The 23,890-nt window shown below is 61.4% G+C and overlaps 1 protein-coding gene across 12 annotated transcripts in view; it reads left to right on the plus strand.

Annotated features, from left to right (window-relative positions):
* The window catches only part of BRSK2 (BR serine/threonine kinase 2), a 60,512-nt gene that overhangs the window by 17,064 nt on the left and 19,558 nt on the right, over positions 1-23,890 (plus strand). For 11 of the 12 annotated variants that reach the window (XR_012377185.1, XR_012377183.1, XR_012377186.1 and 8 more), the window contains exons 2-4: positions 19,910-20,004; positions 21,288-21,373; positions 23,532-23,672. Coding sequence is in view for 8 of the 12 variants with exons in the window: in XM_073889769.1 (XP_073745870.1) it covers positions 19,910-20,004; positions 21,288-21,373; positions 23,532-23,672 (322 nt within the window). In the remaining 4 variants the exon portion in view is untranslated. Of the gene's footprint in view, positions 1-19,909; positions 20,005-21,287; positions 21,378-23,531; positions 23,673-23,890 lie in introns of those variants that run through there. The other variant, XM_073889774.1, reaches the window with a different exon arrangement.

Genomic DNA, 23,890 nt, shown 5'->3' on the forward strand with positions numbered 1-23,890 from the left:
AACTCACCTGGCCTTTCCTTTGTGGTCTGGGGGGGCCGGGATGCTCTGAGTCAGTCGTCGGGAGGCTGCCCGAGTGCCTGTGCCCTTGGTGCTTTACTCCACACACCTGGTGATTCCAACAGGGCAGGCGGATCGGCCTCTGGGCTCTCACAGGGGCATGAGGACCCTTGAGGAGGGTGCCTATGGCTGTCTGGTCGTGTGGACGGTTCTCAGGTGGGCGCCTAGGTAGAAACCCACAGTAGTGCTTTTGAGTCTGTGTTGGTTACACCTCCCCGGAGGTGCTGCGAGCAGCCGCAAGGGCAGATGGCTGGAGAGGCAGGTTTTAGGAAGTAACCAGGGTTCAAAAAACAACAAAAAAGAAAAAGCATGAGCTTAGCCTCTGTCCCAGGCTGTGTGTGGCCACCTGAATCTGCTGCTCATGTGCTGGGCACCTCCAGGCAAGTCACCTAACCTGTCTGAGCCTGGGCCTCGTTGAGAAATGGGCCCTCGTAGTGTGTGTCTCCCAGAGGCGTGAGGATTCACCACGGTCTCGGGGCCGGGCCTGGATCGGGTTTCTGGTGGCCTGCTGCTGTCTTCTTGTCCTGGCACCTGCCCCGTGCCCTCGGGCCCCCGTAGCCAGCCCGGACAGCAGAGCGTGGTGGTTGCTGTCCTTCTGGGAGGTGCCCTTGGCCCACCTGGAGTTTATTTGAGGCAGCAGGTGAAGGCAGAAGTACCCACTGTGTCTGTGGGGCTTGCTCACCTGCCAGGTGCCACCCACGTGGTAGCCAGGACTGTCCGAGCCTCCCCACTGGGGTCCACGCGTGCCTCAGGGTGGGCCTGGGTGGGTGGCTGGCATCCTGTGGATGCACTGGGGTTGGGCTTTCCTTGGTAGGGGCACCGCAGGGCAGGTGGGTCAGGGACCCGGCGGGTCAATGGCCATCCCCAGTGCAAGACAGGTCCTGCCCTGGGCGGGCTGTTCCCACGGCAGGGGCTGGGGGGGGGTGTGTGTGGCTGGAGTGGCTGGGGGCCCTCACCTGGCCTTTCGTGCAGGAGGAAGCAGCTGTGAGCCGGCTGAGGCCAGGCCTGCTTGCTGCAGGCAGAGAGGCCCGGAGGCCAGTGGGGGCTGCAGGCCCTGGAGCCTGCCCAGCCCAAGGAGCAGGGAAAGCAGGGGTGGGGGGAAAGTGCTTAGTGCCGCCTGCCGTGCCTGCTCTCGTTGCCATGGCAACAGATGGTGGTTTGGCAGGAGAGAGGAGGGGAAGGGCTTTGTATGAGGCTGCTCAGGGTTTGGAGACCAGCTGGGGGTCCTTTGGGGGGGGTGGGAGCTTTGGCTGCCAGGCTGAGCAGGCTCCCCAACCCCGGCCCCCAGAGTGGCCCAACTGCCCCCAAGGGCAAGAGTAAACCCACGCAGAGCTTCCTTTCCCTGGAGCTCCAGCCTCGTCCCTGCTCACAGTGGGGCCCTCTCTTGCCCACCTCTCTCTCTTTCCTCCTTTTGCTCCTGGGCCAGAGCCCCCGCCTGGACATCCCAAGAGCCTGGGTCAGTGAGCAGGGTTCGGGAGGGTGCTGCACTGAACAGTGGGCATGGCTCTGCCCCAGCCCTGGACTGGCTTCTGACCACAGGGGCTCCTGCCACCCCAGGATGGTCGGGTCTCCAGCAGCCCTGGGGACACACCCTCTCTCCTGGTTGCTGGGAAGGGGAGGCCCAGGCCCCCCGGGGTGATCACCTGGGTCCCCGCAGCCTGCACCCCCAGCTCCTCCTGCACCCACCCGCTCCTCAAAGCCAGGCCGGCTCCTACCGCAGAGGCAACTTCCCACCCTGCGGGCTCAGCCCAGACCGCCTGGTTATTTCCCCGCATGAATGGGAGTCCGTGTGCGCGTGCGCGTGTGTGAGTGTGAGAGCAAGAAGAGAGTCACCCATGGGGAGGACTCTGCGCTTCCACCGGCACCAGGTGAGGCCCAGCTGTCAGGTTCCCAGGTGGGAATGCATGCACCTGAGCTGAGTCCTTGGGCCTGCCACCACCCACCCCACGGCTGAGCGGGCTGCTGGCCACCTGCCGAGCCTCGGGTCCCCTGGGACCTCGGATCCTCTGGACCCAAGCCAGGCTACTTCCGGGGCAGGCTCTCCAACCCAGTTTGGTATCTGAGGCCCTGTCCTTGCCCCCCACCCGCACTAGCTCCTCCTGCAAACAAGCAGCTCTCAGCCTGGGGCAGGGATGTGGGTGGGGGGCCTGGGGACCGGAGCTGCCTCTCCCCAGCTCCAGAGACCACTCTGGGGGGTTTATCCCTTGGCCCCTCCTCCTGCCCCCGCCCAGAGGCCCCCCACTGCCCTTGTTAGGAGCTTATGTGCCTTCTGCCCTGTGGCCTTGTTGGGAAGATCCAGGGGCGCCGGGGCTGGCTTCTCTGTGGCATATCACAGCCCTCAGGGCTGAGACAGAAGTCAGGGTCAGAGGGAGCAGGCCGGCACCCCAGGGCCTGTCCTTCAGTTGCTGTGCCTCAGCGACCTGTGAGCACCCCCGGGGGCATCTGACCCATCACCAATGCCCCAGCAATGCCCTTCCTGGCAGCCTTCAGCCTGACGCCTCCCAAAGGCTTCCTTGGGAACCCCAAGGGCAGACCCATTCCCCTGGGTCTATGCCTCAGCCCCATCACCCTCTCTCATCAGCCCAGGGGACCCCTCCTCTGCCCCACCTTCTTTTACCTCCCCTGCAGCCCCTGGCAAAGACCACAGGGAGGACCTGGCCCCAGAGCCCAGTGCTGACCCTTGGAGGCTTTTGCAGCAGAGGGTCCAGAAGGCCCAGGCTGCGGGCTGGCTTCTTGATCCTTCCTTAGGAATGAGCTGTGTGGTGATGGGAAGCATGTCAGACTTGCCCTGCTCGAGGACATATGTGTGCATGCATGTACTTCTGTGAAGGTGGGGCCTCCAGGCCCGTCCCTCACCCCCTCGCCCAGCACTAACCAGAGGGGGCGGGGTAGGTGGTGGGCAAAGCAGAGAGGTGGGATGTTGGAGGGGCAGAGCTGGATTGTGTGGTGGGCTTGGCAGCCCCCCCAGGCCCAGCCCCTGCTGCTGCCCTCCCCTTTGGGGTAATGAGGGCCTGCCCCCACACCTCCAGTCTGTGTGGCCTGCGTCCCCTCTGGGCACATGGCCTCAGAGCAGACAAGCTGACATATTCCTGGGAAGGAGAGTGTACCAGGAAAGCTGCCGGTGGGGGCCTCCTGGCTCCTGGCTCTGGGGGACCTCCCCTGTTCCTCTGCCCACCGCTCCTGTGGGGTCTCTGCCTGCTCCCAAGGCTGGGGTCCTGGGACAGGCCAGCTCCCCAGTCCCTCCGGATGGGGTGTGGTTGGCTGAGGACGTGGGGTGGGGGCACACAGGCCTCTGGGAGGAGGTGGGAAGCCAGAGGAAGACCTTGGGTCAGTCCAGGGAGCAGCTTCCAGTCCCTTTTCCGAGGGGTCATTTTCAGAGTTGGGGCTGCGCCTGCAAGGCTCCCTCCCTTGGAGAAGTTTGGTTAGCGGCAAAGGGGTGGTTGCCGCTCCTGGAGGTGGAGAAGCAAATGGATTTCATAGCTGGTTTGGTAAAATGCTCGCTTTTTTTTTGGTTGGACTTAGTTTGACTGTTTTCAGTCGAAGAAAAGTATTCCTGGAAGGTGGGGGAGGGGCACCAGAGCCAGCAGAAGTGTGGGGCGAGTCCACTGAGTGAGGAGACACGGAGGGCAGCCAGGCTGGGCTGTGTCTGGGACAACAGGATGCTGTGGCTGTGCTCCTCCAGCCACACCCTGCGCTCCAGGTCCCCCGGCCCCAGCTGCCTGATAGAGCCCCCCTGGGTCAGGAGGGGAGTGGACCTGGAGCATCTGGGGCCTGTAGAGCCGGGGCTGAGCCCTGTCTTGGGGACTTCCCACACTGTTCCCATTATTGTTATCCCCTGACCCCACGAATCCAAGAGCTTATGGGGACCTGGAGAAGGGGTCCTGACCTCAGCCCCACAGTCAGCGGGATGACCTGCTATCCACCCTCACTGCACCAGCTCCTCGTGCCATCTTTAGTGACACTGCTGGTCGAGGGGTGGGTGAGCTTGGCAGTGGCTGTGACCCTCCTGGGAAAGTGCAGGAATGTTCTGCCAGGCATGCTGACTGCTGGCTCTGGCCTGGGCTGCATACGGCCAGAAGGACGTGGCCCCTGGGGTGGGCTCAAAGACCAAGGCCAAGGGCAGCCCCAGTCAGTGCAGCAGGGCATGGGACTAGGGTCACCTCTGGGGTCAAGGCTCATCTGCAGAGCCTGGCATGGGAGTGGGGCTGCCCGCAACAGCTGTGTCTGGATGCCTGTGGGGACACGTGGTGAGCCAGCCCCAACTCAGCTGCACCCCCTTGGAGAATGGGCCCCTCCCCAGGACTGGTACCTGCGTTGCACCCTGATGCTCAGAGTGGGCTGTGTCTCAGCGGTTCTTTACACAGCAAATTGTTTGGTAATTGTCATGTGCTAATCAGTGATAACTGCTTTTGCTTGATCTGGGCTTTAGTTCTAAAACAATTAACTATCATCAATTAATTAATTTAAAAAGAATTTACTTTCATTTTCAAAGTAAAATATATCACGTAGGAACTAAGATTAGTACTTAGGCCCGAAATCACGCCCGAAGTTCACCCTGTGTCACTGGCTTAGGTTTTTAAAGGGGAGCAGAGCTCCGGGGTTGGGGGGCGACACGCACGCACAGGTAACCTGCCGCGTGCGTGCTCGCCCTGCTGCCCCTCCCTCACATGCGCACTCTGTCCCGTGCAGTCGGCCTGCTCAGAGGAAAGGGGGGCCTCGCCAGCTTTTTTGGGAGGTTCACAGGTGCTCCTGGTAGGGGGCTCTGCCCTCCCCGCCGTTGCACAGAGCTCCCCGAACTCCTGGCCTGGGGCCACCGGTGCTCTCAGGACTTATGTTCTGTGACTTAGTTTTTACAGATCTTTGCAACTCAAAAGTTCTGAGGTCCATGGCCAGCTGGCACCCAGAACAAGATGGACAGAGTTCATCACTGGTTTCTGTGGCAACCCCAGGCCTTGTCTGGCACACGGGGTCCCTCCCAGTGGTGGGGGCAATGTGGCCCCGGCGGGGCTGGGGAGAGGGAGCAGCTAGGAGGCCAGGCTGCAGGTGTGGGGAGTGGCAGGACTTCTTCTTGGCTTCGGGGGCCCAGAGCTGTGTCCTGCTGTGTGTGGGACCGCCACCTGTGTAGAGGTGCTGGCCAGGCTTTCTGCAGGGTCCTGAGCAGGTGCCGCGGATCTCTCCGGCACAGTAGACCCCGCCGGCCAGGTTATCTTCATTCTGTAGCAAGGGGGGGCCCGGGTAGCCAATCACATGGTCCAGAACGGGGCTCTGCAGCCTCTCCGGGGAAGGCCGACTTGGTGTAATTCTTAGCCTCGGACGTTCGTGTGACGCGACGGGAGTAAAGTGGCGGGAAAGAGACCTGAAGTCTGTGCATACAAGACACGTGGCTTACCGGCTTCTCCAGACTGTTCTCTACCGGGTGGCCACGAGTGCTCACCAGGGCAAGTCCTGGGCTGCACGTTGTGCTCTGAGTGGTCCAGCTGTGGGAGGCTCCCAGAGCGTAGCCCCCAAGGCCACTTCCCTGAACCATTCCCATTTCCAGGACTCCCGGTGGGGAGCTCACGCCAGAGTCGTGGCTGGCGCTCGAGGCACTGCCTGGCGGCCCCCCCGCACTGCCCTCTCCCCGGTGCGGCAGTTCAGCTCTTGCCAGGCGCTCTTGCTCGGTTTGTAAAGAGCACCTTAACCTGGCTCCATGGACTTGCTGCGGCGCTTCTTCCCTTCACTCCCATCCTCCCCAGAGCGACTTTTGCTTCCCCACTCCCCCAAATAACAGTTCTGTCTGTGCTTTAGCCACACCATGCTTTCTGGGGAGGGTTGGTTGGCTCTCAAAAGTGAAGTCACGAGGAGGGTTTCCGTCATTATCAGTGTGGAAATGTCATTCAGTGCTAGGCTGGATCATGTGCCAGGGTTACCTGCCCGTGTCAGGCTGGAGTGATATGACCCATTAGAAGGAAGCTGTGTCTGTGTACCTGCCTGGTGGTTCTGCTCTGACCTGGTGGTTATGGATTTGGGAAAATCAGACGTTTCAAAGTCCTTTGAGTGGATTCCCTTTTCTGACATCCCATGAATGTTTACACTTGTGACACACTCCTTTTGCATCACCACCACTTTCTTTGGGTCCTTTGATTTTTCTGGAGTTCCCAGTTGCCTTTTTTTTCATTGCACTATTTATCATAAACTCATTTAAGTGTCTGTGTGTGTATAGAGGGCGAGAGAAAGAGAAAGAAAAATGGGGGAAGAGGCATGGGGCGATGGGGGTGGGGAAGGAGAGAGAGAGACCATTCATTTTATCTAGTTCTCTTTTTTTCATGGTAGCCTCCTTCTGAGAGCCCTCTGTTCTTAAAACTGCTGTGTTTCTCTAAAAAAGCCACCTTCAGGGGTGCCTGGGTGGCTCAGTCGGTTAAATGTCCCACTCTTGATTTCAGCTCAGGTTGTGATCTCAGGGTTGTGAGCTTGGGCCCTGCGTCAGGCTTGGTTCTGGGAGTGGAGCCTGCTTAAGATTCTCTCTCTCTCCCTCTGCTCCTCTCCCCCTTCTCTCTCTCTTTCTCAAAAAAAAAAAAAGCCACCTTCAGGGGGTTTCCCAGGACCCCCCTCTGGATGGGATCCATTCCTTCCATCTGGTCTACCACCTCATTTTGTCGGGTGACTTCCTAGGAAAAGTTACATGGAAGAGAAGTGAAATAGTCTCAGAACTAAAATTTCCTCCTCTGTGCCCTCATGCCCCCACAGGGAGTCCTCTGCCCCCAGCACTTCCAAAGATTTTTGCTCCATTAGCTCCTGACCTCAGGTAGATGGAGGAAAGATGCCAGTCTGATTCACCTGCCTTTTTCACTGCCTCCGTTTACATTAAAGCTCTTGAAAAGTGTTATTCTTGTTGAACCCACATCTTTTCTCTTTATCTCTTGACCCTGCCCCCCTACTCCAGTGACCTGCCTGGTGCCAAACCCGTGGTCCCTTCTCCATGAGCATTTGGTATAGTTGAACATTCTCCTGTATTCCTCTCTTCACCTAGCTTATGAAGTTCCACATTGGTCCTTTTTTTCCTATCCCAATACCCATTTTCCCCGTCTGCTTTGCCAGCTCCTCCTCATCCAGGAGTACCCCAGGTCAGCTTGGGTGTTCTCCCTCGATAGTCATCCTGGGGGGTCCCACCCTTTCCCATGGGCTGGGGGTCTGCATGGTCCATCTTTATCATCCTCTTTTACCTGCAACTTGTGTGTGTCCTTATATTTGAAGCGTGTCTCTTGTAAACAACATACAGTTAGATCTTAGGCACCCTTTTCCCCTCTCTGACCGTTTTTTTATTGGAGTGTTTAGATCATTTACATTTTATGTAACTACTGATACGGTTTGATTTAAGTATATGCCATCTTTGTATCCGTCCCGTTTGCTCTTGGTACACTTGGTCCTCTCTTCCTGTCCTATTTTACGTCAAACAGGTATTTTTTAAAGGTTATTTTACTTTCTTTTCTCACTAATATTTTTGCTATACTTCTTTCCCCTTCTAAGCTCATTAGGGGATACTCTAGGGCAGTCATTCTCAGAGTCTCAGGCCAGGGACCCCTTGGGGAGATCCTTACAAATGTCTTTATATTGCCTTATTCTTGAAGGGTATTTTTGCTGGATATAGAATTCTGGGTTTTCTTTTAGCACCGAGGTGGTGGTAAGCCACTGCCTCCTGGCCATACTCCTTCTGGTGAGAAGTCATGTACTACCGACACTCCCCCGATGTTATACACGTCCTTTTCTCCGGCTGGTTTTAAGATTTTCTCTTTTCCTTTCAGTTGTATCAGATTAGCAGTGATTTGCCATGGCGTGGCTCTCCGTGTTTCTGTCTTGCTTTTGCTTCAGTGAGCTCAGTGGATCTGTGGGCTGATATATATGTAATACCTTTAGGGGAAAATCATGACTGTTATCTCTTAAAATATGTCTTTCTCTTCTCTTTTTCTGGGATTCCTGTTACGATTATGTTAGACTTTTTGGAGCTGTCCCACAGGTCTCTGATGTGCTGTTATGTTTGTTTTTTCATGCTTTTGCTTTCTGTATTTCAGTTTGGGCAGTTTCTATTGACCGTAGAGTTCATTAATCCTTTCTTTTGTGTCCACTCTGCTGTTAAGCCCATCCAATTAATTCTTTTGGTCTATCCTTTAGTGTAATTTAAAAAAAATATATATTTTTGAGGGAAGAGGAGGGAGAGAGAGGAGAAAAAATATTTGTATTTATAATATTATCTTAAAATACTTTCCTGAAAATTCTAATATTTGAGTTAACTGTAGCCTGCTTGCTTCTATGGGTTATTTTTTTTATGGGTTATTTTTTTGTCTTGAGAATAAGTCACGTTTTTGTACTTCTTTGTGTACAACATCCTTTTTATTGTATGCTGACATTGTTTATTTAAAAAGACAGTTCAGCTGCAGTAGGGAAGGTTTTTGGTTTTTCCAGAATGGGCTCAGCCTTCCCTCTCAGGCATTTAGGGCGGGGCTGGTCACTTTGATCTGGGCAGGACTGAGTGGTCACTTCAGTGAGTTTCTGTTCAGCTCTAGCTAAGTATATCGAGGGTGTGAACCCCACAGTGTGGACATCTCTTCTTTTTTCCTCTGTTGTTTTGAATGCCTGTCACCAGTAGAAGCCCCGTGAGTCCTCGATGAGCGAATGAGTGAGTGAAGCAATGAAACAAACTCCTGGGACCTCACTGTCAAGTCTGTGGCTGCATGTGGGTCTGCTTGCATTCCGTGGCCAGGCAGCTATGGGGCCTTTCACTGGCACGTGTCCATGCCCACTGGGTCTTGGGTCTTGGGAACATCTGCTGTCCACTCTCAGCTCCTTCCTTTAGTCAGATATTCACTTCCTGGGTTATCAGTGCCTCCTGGTTCATCTTTTCTTCTTGTCTCTGTTCTCAGCCTCGTTGGCATTTTTCCATGGTTTGGTCCTTCTTTCACCTGCTTCTTTTTACAGCAATTACTGTCTTTGCTTTCCTAGAGCTCTTTCTTGTTTTCTCATCTTTTTTGTAGATTTCTTGTTTTATAGATGTAGCAAGTTATTAAATCTGAGTGAGTCAATGCAGTAATTAGTAAAAGCTTTTCTAAACAGCTGTTTCTCCCAGGTCAGTTCTGTTTCTGTCTGGACTCCCTCTGGAAACATGTAGTTGGCTGTTTACCCACATGAGGGGGCCTGAGTGGGTGGTGTGGCTCCTTGTGTGAGAAGTAAGAATATTTTCTTGCCTGGGTCTCTCTGGGGGGGGACTCCTGCTCACAGCTCAGAGTGTGGTCAGTCTGGTGGGGGCATGCTTACGGGCGGGGACTGGGCATTGGGCCTGTCAGAAGAAGGAAGACTTGCTCAGCGCAGCCTCCTGGCCCCTAAAATATTGGATTTTGTCCCAGTCTGTGTCCCATTCTGGGCATGGAGAGGGGGATGCCAACCCGGGTTGTCCCCACATCGGCCCCCTCAGTAAGTGTCACATCTGTCTCTGCAGCCCTACCTCCAGGCCTGCCCTGCGCTCCCTGGCTGATGCTGAAGCCTGGAGCTTCTCTTGGGTCCTCTGGAGACTGGCAGGCCCAGTCCTCGTCATCACCTGCCCCCTGCCTTCTGTTTCCGGAATACTTCAAGACCTCCTCTCCACCACCATTTTTTAATCCAGAGGGTGGCGTTGACAGCAGACAAGCACAAGGGACCTGGGGTCTCTCTGGCAGGCAGGGCTCTGGCAGCTTCTCCAGGCACCTGCCCACAGCCTGGACCTCTTCCCGAAGTCCCCCCACCCCAAGCATCTGTCCCTGCCCCCTCTTTTCCCCAGGACTCCACCCGGCTCTGCCTCCTCTTCCAACACCTGGGCCAGCGAAGTCCTCTTGGGACCCATCCCCCTCCCTCAGCTTCCTTCTCTCGTTTGTCATACGTCCCCAGTGGAGACACCCTTCGAATGGTACCTTATTGTGGTCTGCTTAGGAAATGTCTCTAGTACTTCCTAAACACACGTTAGCCCCTGAGTGGGGGTAGGGACTGCCTCTGTCACTGCCTTCAGGGTCCAGCAGGTACCCAGCATCTCGACCCTTCTCAGCTTTGATCCTGGGAGGCTGTCCTGAGTGTCTCGTGGGGGAGGAGGGTCTGTGTTCCCAGGAGGGCCATGACCTCTCCCTCAGCCTTGCAGCTGGGTCCTGGCAAGCAAGTTCTTAACCCTGGGGCTCCAGTGGGTGGTCCCTGTCAGCATCTTCCAGTTGGGTGAAGAACCAAGAGAGAGCTTTTTTGGAGGAGGGGGCATGAGGAATTGTCTTCTGATTTTCAACTGGCTCTGGGCCTGAAAACCTGTGAAGCCTCTGAAGCCTGACTTTGGGCTTTGGAGAGAGGGTGCCTGGCTTGACTGGCCCCCCTGCGGAGACCCCCTGCGTATGCACACGGTTGGGCCCCTTCACGGGGGCAGTCCCAGACTGCCTCTGGGAGGGGCAGGGATCAAGGATAGGGTGCTTAGGACTGCAGCCATGTGTGGGGGGGTCGTCATTCCAGCTTTACCCCAGGCAGGAAAGGGTGTTAGGACACCCCCAAGGCTGAAGGGGCCACCGAAGCCCCCACCCCAGGAGGGGAGAGGGAGCCAGGCTTCAAAGCTGGTCCTGGACCACAGCCGTCCTTGCTTACTGCACATGTGACCACCTCCACCTGCAAAGGGCTTTTGGGCAGCAGAAGAGCCCCACTGTTACACGAGGAGCTCTGCAATGGGGGAGGCAGGAAGACGTGCATGGGGGTGGGTAGAAAACTGGCCTCTCCACCCCCCCCTTTCCTCCCTTGGGTCAAGGGCAGCAGGAGGAGGGGTTCCGGTCCATCGTACAGAGGGGGTGGCAGTCCCCTACATCGTGTTTGGGTGCTGTGGGTGGGGAGGGCGGGGAGCTTGGCAGAGGCAGCCCAGCGGCTGCAGCGGGTGTGAAATATTTCAGGGCTTAATTAATTTAATTTGAGAGGTTCCTTTTCAGAGCGTGAACAGTTGTCTCCCAAGAGACGCGCACCACCGCCTCCCCCCTGGCGCCTGGTGGGCGAAGGATACATCGGAATCTATATTGAGACTAAGCCTGCTGCGGCCGGTGTTCCCTCCGCCCCCCCGCCCCCCATCCCCCTCTGGGTCCCCCCATTGGGGCCTCCTTCCCAACCTGGGAGGAGCGTGTGTGGGTGCGAACCAGGAGCTGGCCGCGTGATGGGGGGGTGTAGGGGTGTCGCTGGGAGCTGCGGCCTGCAGGGCCTCCACGGGGCCCAGAAGCGTGGGCGTGCCGGGCAGATGGATGCGGATGGATGCGGGTGGATGCAGCGCCGCGCAGGTTGGGGGTGGGGCACGGGATCTAGACATCCCCACCCCCCCAAATGGAGGAGGAAGGGTTTGGGGAGCTCAGAGCTGGCGCCAGCCCAGCACCCCCCACTCCCCAGAGCTGGGGCAAGGGGCCTGCAGGCAGGAATGGAGGTTGGGTAGGGGCATGGGAAGAATGCAGGCCCAGACGGGGCTACGGGGAACGAGGGCGCTTTGATGTCTGGGCAACTTCAAAGGGGCTGCCCTCCTGCATCTGCAAGTCCGAGGCGCCCCTGGCAGCACAGGGCTGGGGAGGGTGGGCTGCAAGCCTGCACATCTGCCAAGGAGGTGCATTTGAAGCGAGTCCCCTGGGTCCGGGCGCCCCCAGGCTGGAACCTAGGGCAATTGAGTGGGCAGGGGTGCTCCTGAAACCTGGGAACTAAACCCAACGCAGTGCCCCTACCCCCGCAGGGGCATGCGCCCTCTGCCTGTGGAGGAGTGGCCTTGGACCAGCCCTGGGAGAAAGGAGAGCACGATGCTGAGGGCTTGTGTCGGGGGGCCCCAAACCCTCTTCCTGGGCTCACGTCTGGCGTCTGGCGCCTTGTCAGGGTGCGGGGCAGCTGGCAGCAGGAGGGTGGGGCATGTGGCCCTTTGTTCAGGGGCATGGACATCAGGGAGGGGCCTAAGGCTGGGCCTTCTCTCCCTGAACTTCCCCAGCCTGACCACAAGCCCCTCACTCCCCAGGAGAGTGAGGATGGTGGGAGTGGGCGTCAAGCAGCTGGAGAGGGCCCATCCCCTGTCGCGGGGTGGGAGGCAGCTGGGGTGGAGGGGCTGGGCCTCAGCATGGCCACCACACATGCCTGGTGTGGACTGTCTCCCAGCACAGCCTCCCTGGGAGTCCCCCCCCCCCCCAACCTGCTCTGAAGAGGGGCCATGCAAGACCCGGTGGGGCTTCCAGGCTGGGGGACTCCTCATGGGGCCTGGGCACTGCTGTCATCCCACTGGAGGCCAGAGGGACCTTGCATTCTCCCTGAGCATGGGGCTCAGAGCCTCTGGAGACTGGAGAGCAGGCAGCCATCCCTCCGCCAGGCTCCATCCCCCTCCCACCCCACACCTGGGGGGTTTGTGAGCGCACTGTGAGTCCCTAGCAGTCCTGGCCTCCTTGACTCTCCCTAGCTAAAGGTTGCCGCAAGCAGGGTGCTCTTCCAGGAGGGGTGGGGGTTCCTGCACCTCCCCACCTTTTGGAAGGAGGTGTTCTAGCCGCCGAGGGCTGGCCCCTTGGCCCTACCTGCACCCTGTGCCCGGGTGCCAGAGATCTCAGGAGATCTCAGCCTCCTGAGAGTACGGCTGGTGCCAGAAAGGTAGTCCAGAGAGCTTTGTGCTCTGCTGGTATCCTGGGTTTAGAGGTTACCATTGTGCCACGACTCCCAGAATGTGGTGCAGGCAGGCTTTGGCTCCAGGCTCAGGGAAGAGCAGGGGTGTGGCTGGAGGAGGTGCCCAGAGAGCGCTGACAACCGGCTCCCCAGGGCACCCTGGCTCTGGTGTCACCCCAGCTGTGCAGCCCAGAGCAAGTCAGCTGCTGTGTTTGGACCCCAAGTTACACTGATCCCCTGTCCACGGTGCTGAAAGGACCCTGCCCCCACCTTTGGCGGGGGCGGTGCTGGGAACCTGGACTCATTCCCTTTAGCATCTTTGGGCTTCAGCCCATGTCTTTGCCCAGCATCCTGCTGACTCCCTAAGCCTGTTGTGAGGGGGTCCTGGGGGTGGCGCTTGTGCCTGCACCAGCTGGGGAAGCGCTGTCCCCAGGCTCGGGCATGGGCAGGTTTCACCCTGCTCCCTTGGGCAGTGACAGGAGAATGGGCCCTAGGGTCAGGCAGGCCCAGCCTCAATTTCCTCTTCTGAGAAAGGAAGTGGGCTGTTGTGAAGATCAAGGTTCAAGTGGAGGATCCTTAGGAGCCTCCTTTCCTGCCAGTGGTCTCGCTGGAGCCGGCGGCCACATCCAGGCCTGACCAACCCCCCAGAGCCCACCCTGCCCTAGGGCCTTAGCCTTAGCACGACCCCAGGTGACTGAGTCTGCAGCTTATAGGGTGCCTCCCGCCAGGGCTGTGCCTGGTGCAGGCGGCGCAGTGCTGAGAGCCTCTTATGAGGAAGCGGAACCCTCCCTCCCGCAAATCCTTAAATCCCCAGAGTCCTGCTGGGGCCGAGAGGCCGGGGAGGGGCATGTGCGGCAGAACAGTTTGCCGAGTGTGTGGTGGGGGAGAAGCTCCCATCACGGTGAGGGGTCTGGAGACGCGGGCTTAGCTGGGCTTGTAGTAGAAGGCACAGAAAGCCCCTCTGAGGTGCATCTGGTTCAAGAGAAAAGAAAACTCCAGGTAAATGCTCCCGTGAGTGGAGCAGGTCCTCTGCTGGGTTTCCGGGGCCGCTGTGACAAACTGCCCCATACCTGGTGCCCAGAACAATGGCGTCTTCTTTCTCTCGGTCATAGAGGCCGCGTTCCAGGCTCCTGGGTGCGGGTCAGGCTGCACTGGCTGCAGGCCCTGGTTCTTGGCCCCAGGGCGTTGGCTCAGGACGAGGCAGCAGGCTCCTCAGAGCAGGGATCCCAGGGAACGGACCCTGGAGGGAAGCTGTGGTTACCACCCTCCCTGGAGGATGAGTGCTTCTTTCTGCCACATTTCATTGGCCACACAGGCCAGCGTGGTGCAGTACAGGAGGGGCCGTGTGGCCGGGATGCTGGCTTCTAGGAAGTGGGGTCCCTAGGGGTCCTCCTGGAGGCTGCTGCAGCCTGGAGAGGCAGGGTGACAGGGTGGCCGGCAGAGGGTGCAGGGCCAGGTGCAGCTGGGAGCACGGCAGACAGCCACCCTCCTGTGCGTGTGGCCTGTGCTCATTGCCTCTGCCCATGAGCTGCTCCCAGGAGGTGGGGGCGGGGCCTCTGCAGCCCCCTCAAACCTGCTCTCCTCTGGGCTCAGCTCAGTGCTCAGCTGGCCCTTCTGGGCCAGCAGGTTGGGTGGTCCACCACGGCTCTGGCTGCCCACTCGGGCGTGTCTGGCTGCATCAAGCTCCCATCAGGGGCCTTTGTCCTGTGAGGAACGCCGTGCCTGGCTCCTGCCCATTTGGTCCTGCCTCCAGATCCAGGCATGTGGGTCCTGGCCTCGGCATGGGGTAGTTGTCCATGTGGGGACAGTGGCCAGGGCAGGACTCCCTGTAGCATCTGGGCCTTCCCTCAGTATGGCTGCCGAGCTGGCCCTTGAGAGCAGAGCCTGGGAAGCTCAGGTCCCAGAGACGGTCAAGGGCAGTGTGTGGGCTCTGAGCGTGGATCCAGGCTGCTCCCGTGAGGATACTGTGCGCTGAAGCTAGGGGTGGGGGGGCTCCCAGTTCTTGCCCACCCACAGGCCTGTGTGCCTCTGCCCCTGTCTGTCCTCTCAGGCTTCTCCCGCTGCCCAGCCTGCTGTGGGCAGCCCAGCCCGGGGAGGTGGGGCTGGCTCAGGGCCACCAGCCCTGCTGACTCATTTTCCCAACAGCCAGTGTGCTGCCACCTCCCCGCTCCTTCCAGGAGAGCCCAAGCAGGAGGGGTGACAGGGCCATCTACCTGGCAAGACAGGCGTGTCTGCTGTGCCACGCCCCGGAGACTGCTCCCTCTCGTGCCCACAAGTGGGGCCCCACGGTGAGGCTGGGTGAGGAGGCGGAGAGTGGGTGCCCCTTGGCTATGCTGGCAGCCCTGGGACCTGAGGGTCCCAGAGGTGCAGCGGCTCATGACAGAGGAGGGGCAGCCTCCTGCCCCAGCTGTTAGGGACCCTCGGGTGGCCCTGTGAGCGCTAGCGGCTGGACACTGGTTTCTCCCGGGACGCAGATGGAGCCCCGCGCTGCCCTGCTCCTCCACCCTGTCTCAGCAGAAGCGTCCGCCGCCCCCCGCATCATGAGTCTCCCTCCCCAGACCCTGCAATGGGCACTGCTCCCCCTGGTCCCCACGTGCAAGGACTAGCTGACACAGCGCCATCACCAGTCGCGGGTGTGAGCACACAGGCAGGGGGCCCTGCGAGCAGGTGCAGGCTCGGTCAGCACCGTGGACAGTGGCCGTCCTTTTCCGCGGCCAGGTTCCTCTCTGGAGAGCCTCCCTCCTCCCCAGAGGGACTCGGCTGTGTCTGGACCACCGCTCACCACCCGTGAGCCTGCTACCCGCTCCTGCCCCGCGTCCCACGTCCACTCCTCTCGCGGGCTTTGAGGGCGGACAGCCGACTCCCACCCTTTCCCTGATTTCTCAGCCTCTTCTGGGGGGGTGGGGGGACTGCCGGCTGCCAGGCCGGGGGGGAGCCGCAGGAGGACCTTCTGGGCTCAGGAGAGCTGCCTCCCCCGAGGGCAGGACCGCGGCCACGGCTGGAGGTAGGGTGCGGGGTCGAGGGCCAGGCGAGTCTAGAGTAACTGAGTCAGCAATGGGGAGGGGCCAGGTCTCCACCGATGCAGGTATTTGGTGATTTGGATGAGAAATGGCAGAAGCAATCATTTCTCCCTTTGCCCACCCCCACCCCGGGCAGGAGCTGCGTGTGCCCTGCGTGCATCGCTTCACAGGACTCTGCAGGGCCCGTGGTGTTCCCAGGTGCTTGCAGAGGCTGTGGCACTCACGTGGCCCTGGTCCACGGCCAGTTGGCAGTGCGGTGGGGGCAGGTGTGACTGGTCATTCACCTTGCAGGCTCTGGGCTCCTCTCTGCGGAGGGCCCTCCACACCCGGCACGTGGTGAACACTCAGAGAAGGTGGCTGTCCCTGATGCAACAGTGTCACCTGCTCCTAGACCCCCGCCCAGACCAAAGGGCAGCCTCTGGGCGGTGGGAGTCTGGGGCCTTCTCTGGGGGCTCCCAGGGCTCAGGGCGCTCATGAAGGACCACGACCAAGAAGAAGAGCGAGGTCAAGGATGACCCCCAGGAGGCATCCGCTCAGGACTGCCCCCTGCCCTGACCCCTGGCCCTGCAGCGCCCTGCTCCTCACTGCTCTGGGGCTGTCCTGCACCCCTGAGCCACGTGGGGCCCAGCACTCCTCCCTCCTTCCAGACCGTGCAGTGGGCGTGAGGACCGGTTGGAGCCACGGGGCAGGAGGAGTGGGCACTGCCTGCAGAGTGCTCCCGAGCCCACCCTAGAGAGCACCAGCCCGCCCGCAGCCCCCTGCCCGCTGCCCTTCTGGCCCCCTCTGGGTCCCGTGGACAGTAATAGCTGAGTGGAGGGGCAAGGGGTGCTCAGGAGGACAGTCCATAGGTCCCCCCGACTTTCCGGGCCGGGCTTGGGGTCTCGGGGGGTGGGCACGCTCATTAAAGCCCATGCACGTTTGTGCCCAAGTCTGGGGTGCAGTGAGGACCTGCTGGGTGGGGTAGCCCCAGGAGACCGGGGCTCTTCCTTGGCCTTTTGCCTACGCCTTCCCCGTGGGGGTCCTGGGTGCCTGGAGCCTTCCTGCAGAGTGGACTCGGGCAGTCCAGCCCTCCTGCGCCCGCTGCCTGGGCCTGGCGGTCATCGGTGACGGGACGCTTGCCCTGCCTTGGTACGAGCAGGTGTTTGCTGTAGAGACGGGAATGTGTCACAGTCCGGAGACAAGGCTGAGCTGTTGCAGTGGCTGGGTAATTAGGGTGATTGTGGGCTTCCCCAGCAGACACTGTCCTCGCACCATCCCGAGCCCGCGCAGTGGGGGCTCCCAAGGGCACATGGCCCACTCCCTGCCTCCAGGGAAGTGGCAGGGCTGCTAGAAACCCAAATACCTCACCCCAGAGGACCCTAGGGCTGTGGGAGGCCAGCACATCCAGGGCTGAGCCACGGCCCTGGGTGGCAGGAAGCTTCACTAAGGAGGGGCACCTCTACACTGGGTTTTGAGGGATATGTAGAAGTCTGCAGCTCTGAAGATTTCCTTGGCAGAGGCAGCAAGTGGAGGAAGATGAAGGCAGGGAGGGAGCTACCAGGGTTCCAGGACCCTGCGCAGGGCAGCCCCCCCGCCCCCGCCCTGTGTCCTGGCCGGCCTCACCTGGGCTCAGCGGGAGGCTCCTGGGGGCCAGGCCCATGAGCAGCTTGGGGGGGGGCAGGGGCAGGCCCGTGGCGTGGGGCCTGTCTGGTACACATTGTCTGCTGGGCAGCCGTGCAGCAGCTGGTGAGGCGGCCACGGTGGTCCTTCACGGCACACAGCACCTGGGACGGCACTGGGCGGCAGCGCCGGCGGCACAGCTTTGGGCCTCTGGAAGAGGGGGCCGGCATGGCTGTCGGGCTCCCTGTCACTCGGACACCCATTTGTTTCCCTTTTCTGGAAGCAGGGTGACAGTTCCCCTCACGTGTCTGCGATTCCTGCCTCCTGAGGACACGTGTGCACGGCTCTGTGAGGGGTGCACGTGGGCGCGTCCTCCTGCCTGTCGGCCGGGCGCGCCATCCCGTCTGCTCGGTACCCCGGTGCCTGAGCCGTGGTTCCTGAGCTCCTTCCTGTCTGGGGACGTCCTGTGCCTCCCGTTGTTTGCCGCAGGAGCCGGCCCTCAGAGCTGGCCCAGGGCCGTGCCCACCTGTGCTCGGGAATGCACAGCGATGACGCTCTGCCCTGGGGGCGTCTCTCGGGCTCCTGTTCCAGCCGTTTCTGACCTGTAGCTGTCTCCTCTGGGGAGGTGTCCGGCCGCCTCGTCCGGTGTCTGACCTGGGCCTTCTGGACTTGCAGGAGCTCGTCCCCCGTGGGGTAGAGGCTTTTGCTGCCTGTTTCCCCAGCTCCCCTGCCCTGTCAGCCTTGTTCTGGGGACTTGCTAGGCACACGTTTTGCTTCTAACTCTGGCTGGCGCCTGCAGTCTAGGTGGCGGGGCCGGTGGCGGGGCCGGTCCCATCCTGGGCTGAGTCCCTGGGCTTCCAGCCTGAATTACAGATGGACGCCAACAGCACCCTCCTGCTGTGTGCTCTGTGCTCTTCCTGCTGACCTGGAATCGCAGGACTCAGGCCAGATCAAAGGCAGCCAGCAAGAGGCCCCAGGGGTCTGCAGGCCTCCTTGGGGTGGGAGCTGGGCGGCGGGGGCGGGGGGGGGGCTCTGTGGGCACACCCTGCTGGAGCCCAGGAGCCCATCTGTCCTTCCCTGAGTGTGCACACGAGCTTCTGGCCCTTGGGCATCATCCACAAAGGCCCAGGTCCCCCACCTGCTGCTGTTCCTGCCTCTGGGCAAGTACGGCGTCCTCCCGCGGCCAAGTTCCCTGCACACGGAGAGGCTAGCCTGCAGGCCCATCCAGCCCAACACCGGGGGGGGGCAAGAAGCCGTGCTGGAAAGGACAGCCATGACCATGCTCCATGGAAGGACACAGAGACCACGTAAAGTTACGGACATGCGGTCTGTTAAGGGAAGGTGTTTTCTATGCATGTGACAAGGGATTCATTTCCCATAAAAATCGAGGGGCTCTTGCAAATTGGTAAGAATCCCCCCAAACCCAGGTGAACCCAAGCAGCTGGTGAGCATGACAAGGAGCTCAAGGTCATGGTTAAAGCAGCAACAACAGGGGGGCCGGGTCACCCCAGAACCATGGGATGGGTGTGCGGTCGGGGTCCTGACTTTGATCAAGTCTGATGACACAGTGCGGGTGCCCCTCAGTGTTCACAGAAAGGGCATCCCAAGGTTGGGCTGCGGTGCCACAGTGAACGGGGTCCCCGGCCCCCTGTGCCCCCAAGTGCAGGAGGTGGGTTCAGCCATCGTGATTGCCTTCACGTGCCCACCTGGGAATGAAATCACCTTGAGGAATGTCGGGGTTGGGGGCCTAGGCTCAGGGATGGAGAGGTGGGGTGTCCTGGGCCCGAGCCCACAGAGCGGTCCAGCCAGAGGTCTGGAGGGTGCTGGCAGCGGCCGGGGCTGCGGTGGGGGCGAGGCTGCTGGTGGCCCTGGGGGCTTGTCCCAGCCAGGGAGGGGAGGGAGGAGAGACGGGGGCCTGGCTGTGGCCACACGGCAAGGGGGCGGTGACCAGGACCAGAGAAGTGTGCTGGGGCTCAGGTCCCAGAGGTGGGGCCGTGAGGAAGAGTGAATTAGTGTTCTGTCCTGGGGGAGGGTCCAGCAGTGGGGGGCAGGGGGCGTGGCAGGCTGGGGTGGTGCCGTCCAGGCACTGGCTTTGGGCCCATCGTACTGTCCTGAGACAGCAGTGAGCGGACACTGTCTGGACACTTCTGCCCAGAGATCTGCAGGCTGAAAGGAGGTTGGTGGGTCGGGTGGCAGAAGCTGAGCATCCCGGGGGGAGGGGTCCCTAAGGGTCCAGGCAGGGGGTGGCCCTGCGTCTGAGATACCCTGGCTCCCCTGCTGGGCAGTGGCTGAAGGCCTGGAGTAGGGGACTCTGGGGGTCATGGCCTCCAGAGCAAAGGGGGACTCAAGGAGGTCAGAGGGCTGGTCCCATGGGCAGAGGATGTGGTGTGGGGCAGGGATACTCCAAGATGAAGCTCTCCTGGGCAGTGACCAAGGAGCGTGGGACGGCGGACAGCAGCTGTGGGAGTCCAGCTTGAGGCGCACTGGGCGGAGAGGGGTGGGGGCAGGGCCCAGGCCCTGAGTGAGGGCCTTGAGGGGGAGCAGGTAGGCCCCTGCTGGTTGGAGCCCTGGATGGGGTCTCAGGGGGCTTCTCTACTCTGCAGGCCTTGTGAAGCTGGGGATTCACTGTGTCACGTGCCAGAAGGTGGCTATTAAAATTGTCAACCGGGAGAAGCTCAGCGAGTCTGTGCTGATGAAGGTGAGCTCAGGTGGGGGGCCTGTGGTGAGAACCCCGGGGGCTGCAGAGAAGCCAGCCCAGGTGGGTCCCACTGGCTTGGTTCTGCTGCAGCACAGGTGGGCGGCTCCAGCCGCAGAGCGGGCTCCCTGCGCTACTGTCCTTTGACCATGACCAGCACCCTCCGTGCTGGCCGCCCCCCTGCCGGCCCTGCCTGCCCTTCCTCCTGGCCTCAGCCCGGAGCCTGGGAGGGACAGGCCGCATCCTGGGGCACCGTCCAGGCCCTGTGCCAACCTGCTGGGATAGCCAGTGGGGCCTCAGTTTCCCCAGTTAGATTCAGGAGGAGGCCCCTGCCCCTGAGGAGGGGAAGAGGACATGACACTTCGCGGGACGGGACCACGCCACCCCCTCCTGCTTCCCACCCTCCTCCCTCCCCAGGCCTGGGAGCCCCTCGTGTGGTGGAGTCTGGGCCCCCTCTGGGACTGGACACTCAGCGGGAAGGGGTTGCTCAGGCCGTGGGTCCCCCCACCTATCTGCCTGCTCACCTGTGGGTGTGGCGCACTCAGACCTTTGCAGGCAGGTGGCATGCTGGGGGGTCCCGTTCACCACGCCTGCCCCTGTCCTAGGGACTGTGCCTCATACCCTCTCCCAGACGTCTCCTGAGGGGGCACGTGGGGCCAGCATGCCAGGAGGGCAGTGACGGGCTGCCCGAGGGGTGGAGGCTGATGGGGGAGCTGCTGATGGGGAAGAAGTCCTCGCCAGAGGGCAGGGAGGCACTTGTGTGGGCCCCACTGGGGAACCCCAGAGACCACAGATGGGGCAGTTTTAAGGGAAGGTGATGCTTGCTTGGATGGGAGCGGGCAGACCCTGACCTTGCTTTGGACAGCACCTGGGACTCACATGTTCATTCGGGGACACTGAGTTCTAGATGCCCATAAGCTCTCCGAGCAGAGACACAAGAGCTCAGTGGCAGGGGCCTGGGGATCTAACTGGGGCCCACCTCCCTGGAGGCCTGGCAGGGCCGGGGTGGAGGGGCTGGGAGGCAGACCCCTTGTGTGATGTCCCTGGGATGGGATGGGCCAGTCCATAGAGGTGCAGACTCCATCGCTAGGCTGGCCCTCCTCCAAGCCTCCTGCTGCCCCCATGACCCAGCCAAGGCATCCAGGGGGGCACGGCCCACTTGATCCCTCCGTCTCCCCACCAGCCAGAGACCCCTGGAGGGCAGGGCAACATGGCATTGGTGTCCCCCACCGCCTAGCCCCAGGGCAGTGAGCCTGCCCCCAGCTGGACCTCTTCTTCCCATGCAGGTGGAGCGGGAGATCGCCATCCTGAAGCTCATCGAACACCCTCATGTTCTAAAGCTGCACGATGTTTATGAAAACAAAAAATATTTGTAGGTATTGCCGGGTCTGGAGAGCCGGGGTGGGGCTTTGGGGAGGGCACAGGCAGCCCCCCAGGCAGGGGGCCCTGGTGAGGAGGGAGCTCTCGGGAGGCTTCCACAGTCAGCGCTCCCAGGCCAGACCACGGCAGAGTCACCAACTGTATGGCCTCCCTGAGCTCACCTGGGCTGTGGGTGGCGGTCCCTCCCAGGGTCACTGCAAGGGGGCGTCCATCCCTGTCACTCCTTGTGTGACTGTGGGAGGCCCCGGCCTGTGATGCCCAGGCCTCAGGAGGGGCCCCAGCGGCACTGTCCTTGGGCACGTTGGCATTGAGTGAGGAAACATGAGCAAGGGGCCGGCCCGGGAGGCTGTCTGCAGCCCGCCCACACTGTTGTGGGCAGTGGAGGTTGGGGCACGAAGCCGGCCACCCAGGGCTGCCCCGGGGGAGCAGGAAGCCTCGGGCACACAGATGGAGGGTGGGCCCTAGGTGCAAACCGCGGCACCTCCTACACGAGGGGCCTGTTTCCTCAACGCCATGGTATTCTCACTGCGCCAGCCAGGACCCAAGTGTTTGAGGGTTAGGGTGACGGGAGCCACCCGGTCAGCACGGGTGTGCGGGTGCTGGGTGGCAGGCCCCTGACGCTGCGAGCACAAGGAGCTCTGCCCCCGCGAGACACACACCTGCATGACCCCCCACCATTGGCCTCACCGGGGGGCCCACCTTGCAGTGTCAGTGGCGTCCCATGAGCTTGGGGCGCATAACATGCGGGAGACCTATCACGCCTCGTTTCTGCAGAGATCCTCTCGAGGTAGACCTGGTCGGGGGGGGGGAATGACAGGCAGAGCCTTTGGCTCCAAGGGGGCCACCGGGGGGGGGGGGGGGCCAGGGGAGGGGGCCGGGGGGGGGGGGGGGCACAGCCTGGGCAAAGGCCCGATGACAGGGACACCGTGCCCAGTATGAGGTGCTCGGGGGCCAGGCTGGGTCCTGCGGGGCCCCGCATGCTCCCCAGCACTCCCAAGCCCAAGGCTGCCCAGGTGAGGGAGGAGCCCGGGGCCCTCTGCCAACGAGATCAGCCTGCGGCCTGTGCTGTGCTGGGACCCACCCGCTCGGGAGCAGGGCGAGACCCCCCAGGAGGGCCCCTCCTGCCTGAACCCCACCTAGTGCCCCCTCGCGTCTCCCTGTGCTCCCACACCCCCACCGACCCCTCCGCTCCTGCAAGACCAGCTCTGGAGATTCCCTTGGCTTCCTCCAGGAACTCCTTGGGGGTCCTGCAGGCATCTGTACGCACATGTCCCCGGGGGCCTCAGGGTCCCTCCTTTTGCCTGTAGCCCCAGACACGGCATGCCCTGCCCCTCCAGCTCTCCCCATCCCGCCCTGCCCCCACCGCAGCCCTGCGCCATAGCCTAGAGGGCTCTCAGTCCCTGGGCCCCCGCCAGGGGTCGATGCAGCAGAGGCGAGGGCCCCGAGGGGTGGCAGAGGGGGGTGTCAGGCCTTGAGGCCACGGGCCCACAGAGCCAGGGAGCCCGGGGCCCTGTCAGAATCCTCCTGGGGGCCCAGCCCCCAGCCCCTGCCCCAGTCCAGGCCACCAGGCCCCGGGGAGCCGAGTGGGGGCAGTTACTCCCTGCCCGCTGGGCCACGCCCACCTTTTTGCTCTGTCTTCCAAGACCCAGTGTGAGGGCCCATCTCTGGGCGCCCCTAGCCCTGCCCTGCTCCAACCCCTTGCTCACCCTGTTTGGAGGCCTGCCCTATTGGCCAGGGCTCCCTGAGGGCCTGAGTGTCTGATTCAGGACCCTGCTCTGGGAGCCCAAGCTGGACTAGCCAGGGAGGGCCTGGAATGGTCCCAGCCCCAGCTTGCGTGGGGGTCCGTGGCCACAGTGCCCCTTTTGCCTGGAGGCCCGGCTGTCCCTCAGCCAGGGGGCCAGGGGTGACCCTGTGCCTGGAATCTCCCCAGCAGAGGGCTCCCCCCATGGTGGTCCTGGAAGCAGGCCTGCCAGGAAGTGGGGGGCGTGGAGCCCTCATGCTGAGGGTGCTGGAGGCTGGGACAGGCGGAGGTTGGTGCCAGGACGGGGTGCTGGCCTGCAGCCTCTGGCCAGTGCTGCTGTGGCTGGGTGGCCCCAAGGCGGGCGGGTTGGACTACGTGCAGCCACCCGACGCCCACCTGTCCCCCACAGATACCTGGTGCTAGAACACGTGTCTGGTGGGGAACTCTTCGACTACCTTGTCAAGAAGGGGAGGCTGACCCCCAAAGAGGCCCGGAAGTTCTTCCGGCAGATCATCTCCGCGCTAGACTTTTGCCACAGCCACTCCATATGGTGCGTACCCCGACCCCTGCCAGGTGTCCCCATCCCCTGCGAGGTGCACCCCCATTCTCTACGAGCAAAGCCTCATTCCCTGCTAGGTGTCCATCCCCCACCAGGTACCCCCACCCCCCACCAGGTACACTCCATCCCCCACCAGGTACCCTCCATCCCCCCACCAGATACCCCCCACCAGGTACCCTCCATCCCCCACCAGGTACCCTCCATCCCCC

This window comes from Callorhinus ursinus, unplaced genomic scaffold, assembly GCF_003265705.2.
Source record: "Callorhinus ursinus isolate GAN/ISIS: 27379988/994484 unplaced genomic scaffold, GSC_fseal_2.0 scaffold118, whole genome shotgun sequence".
NCBI lineage: Eukaryota > Metazoa > Chordata > Mammalia > Carnivora > Otariidae > Callorhinus > Callorhinus ursinus.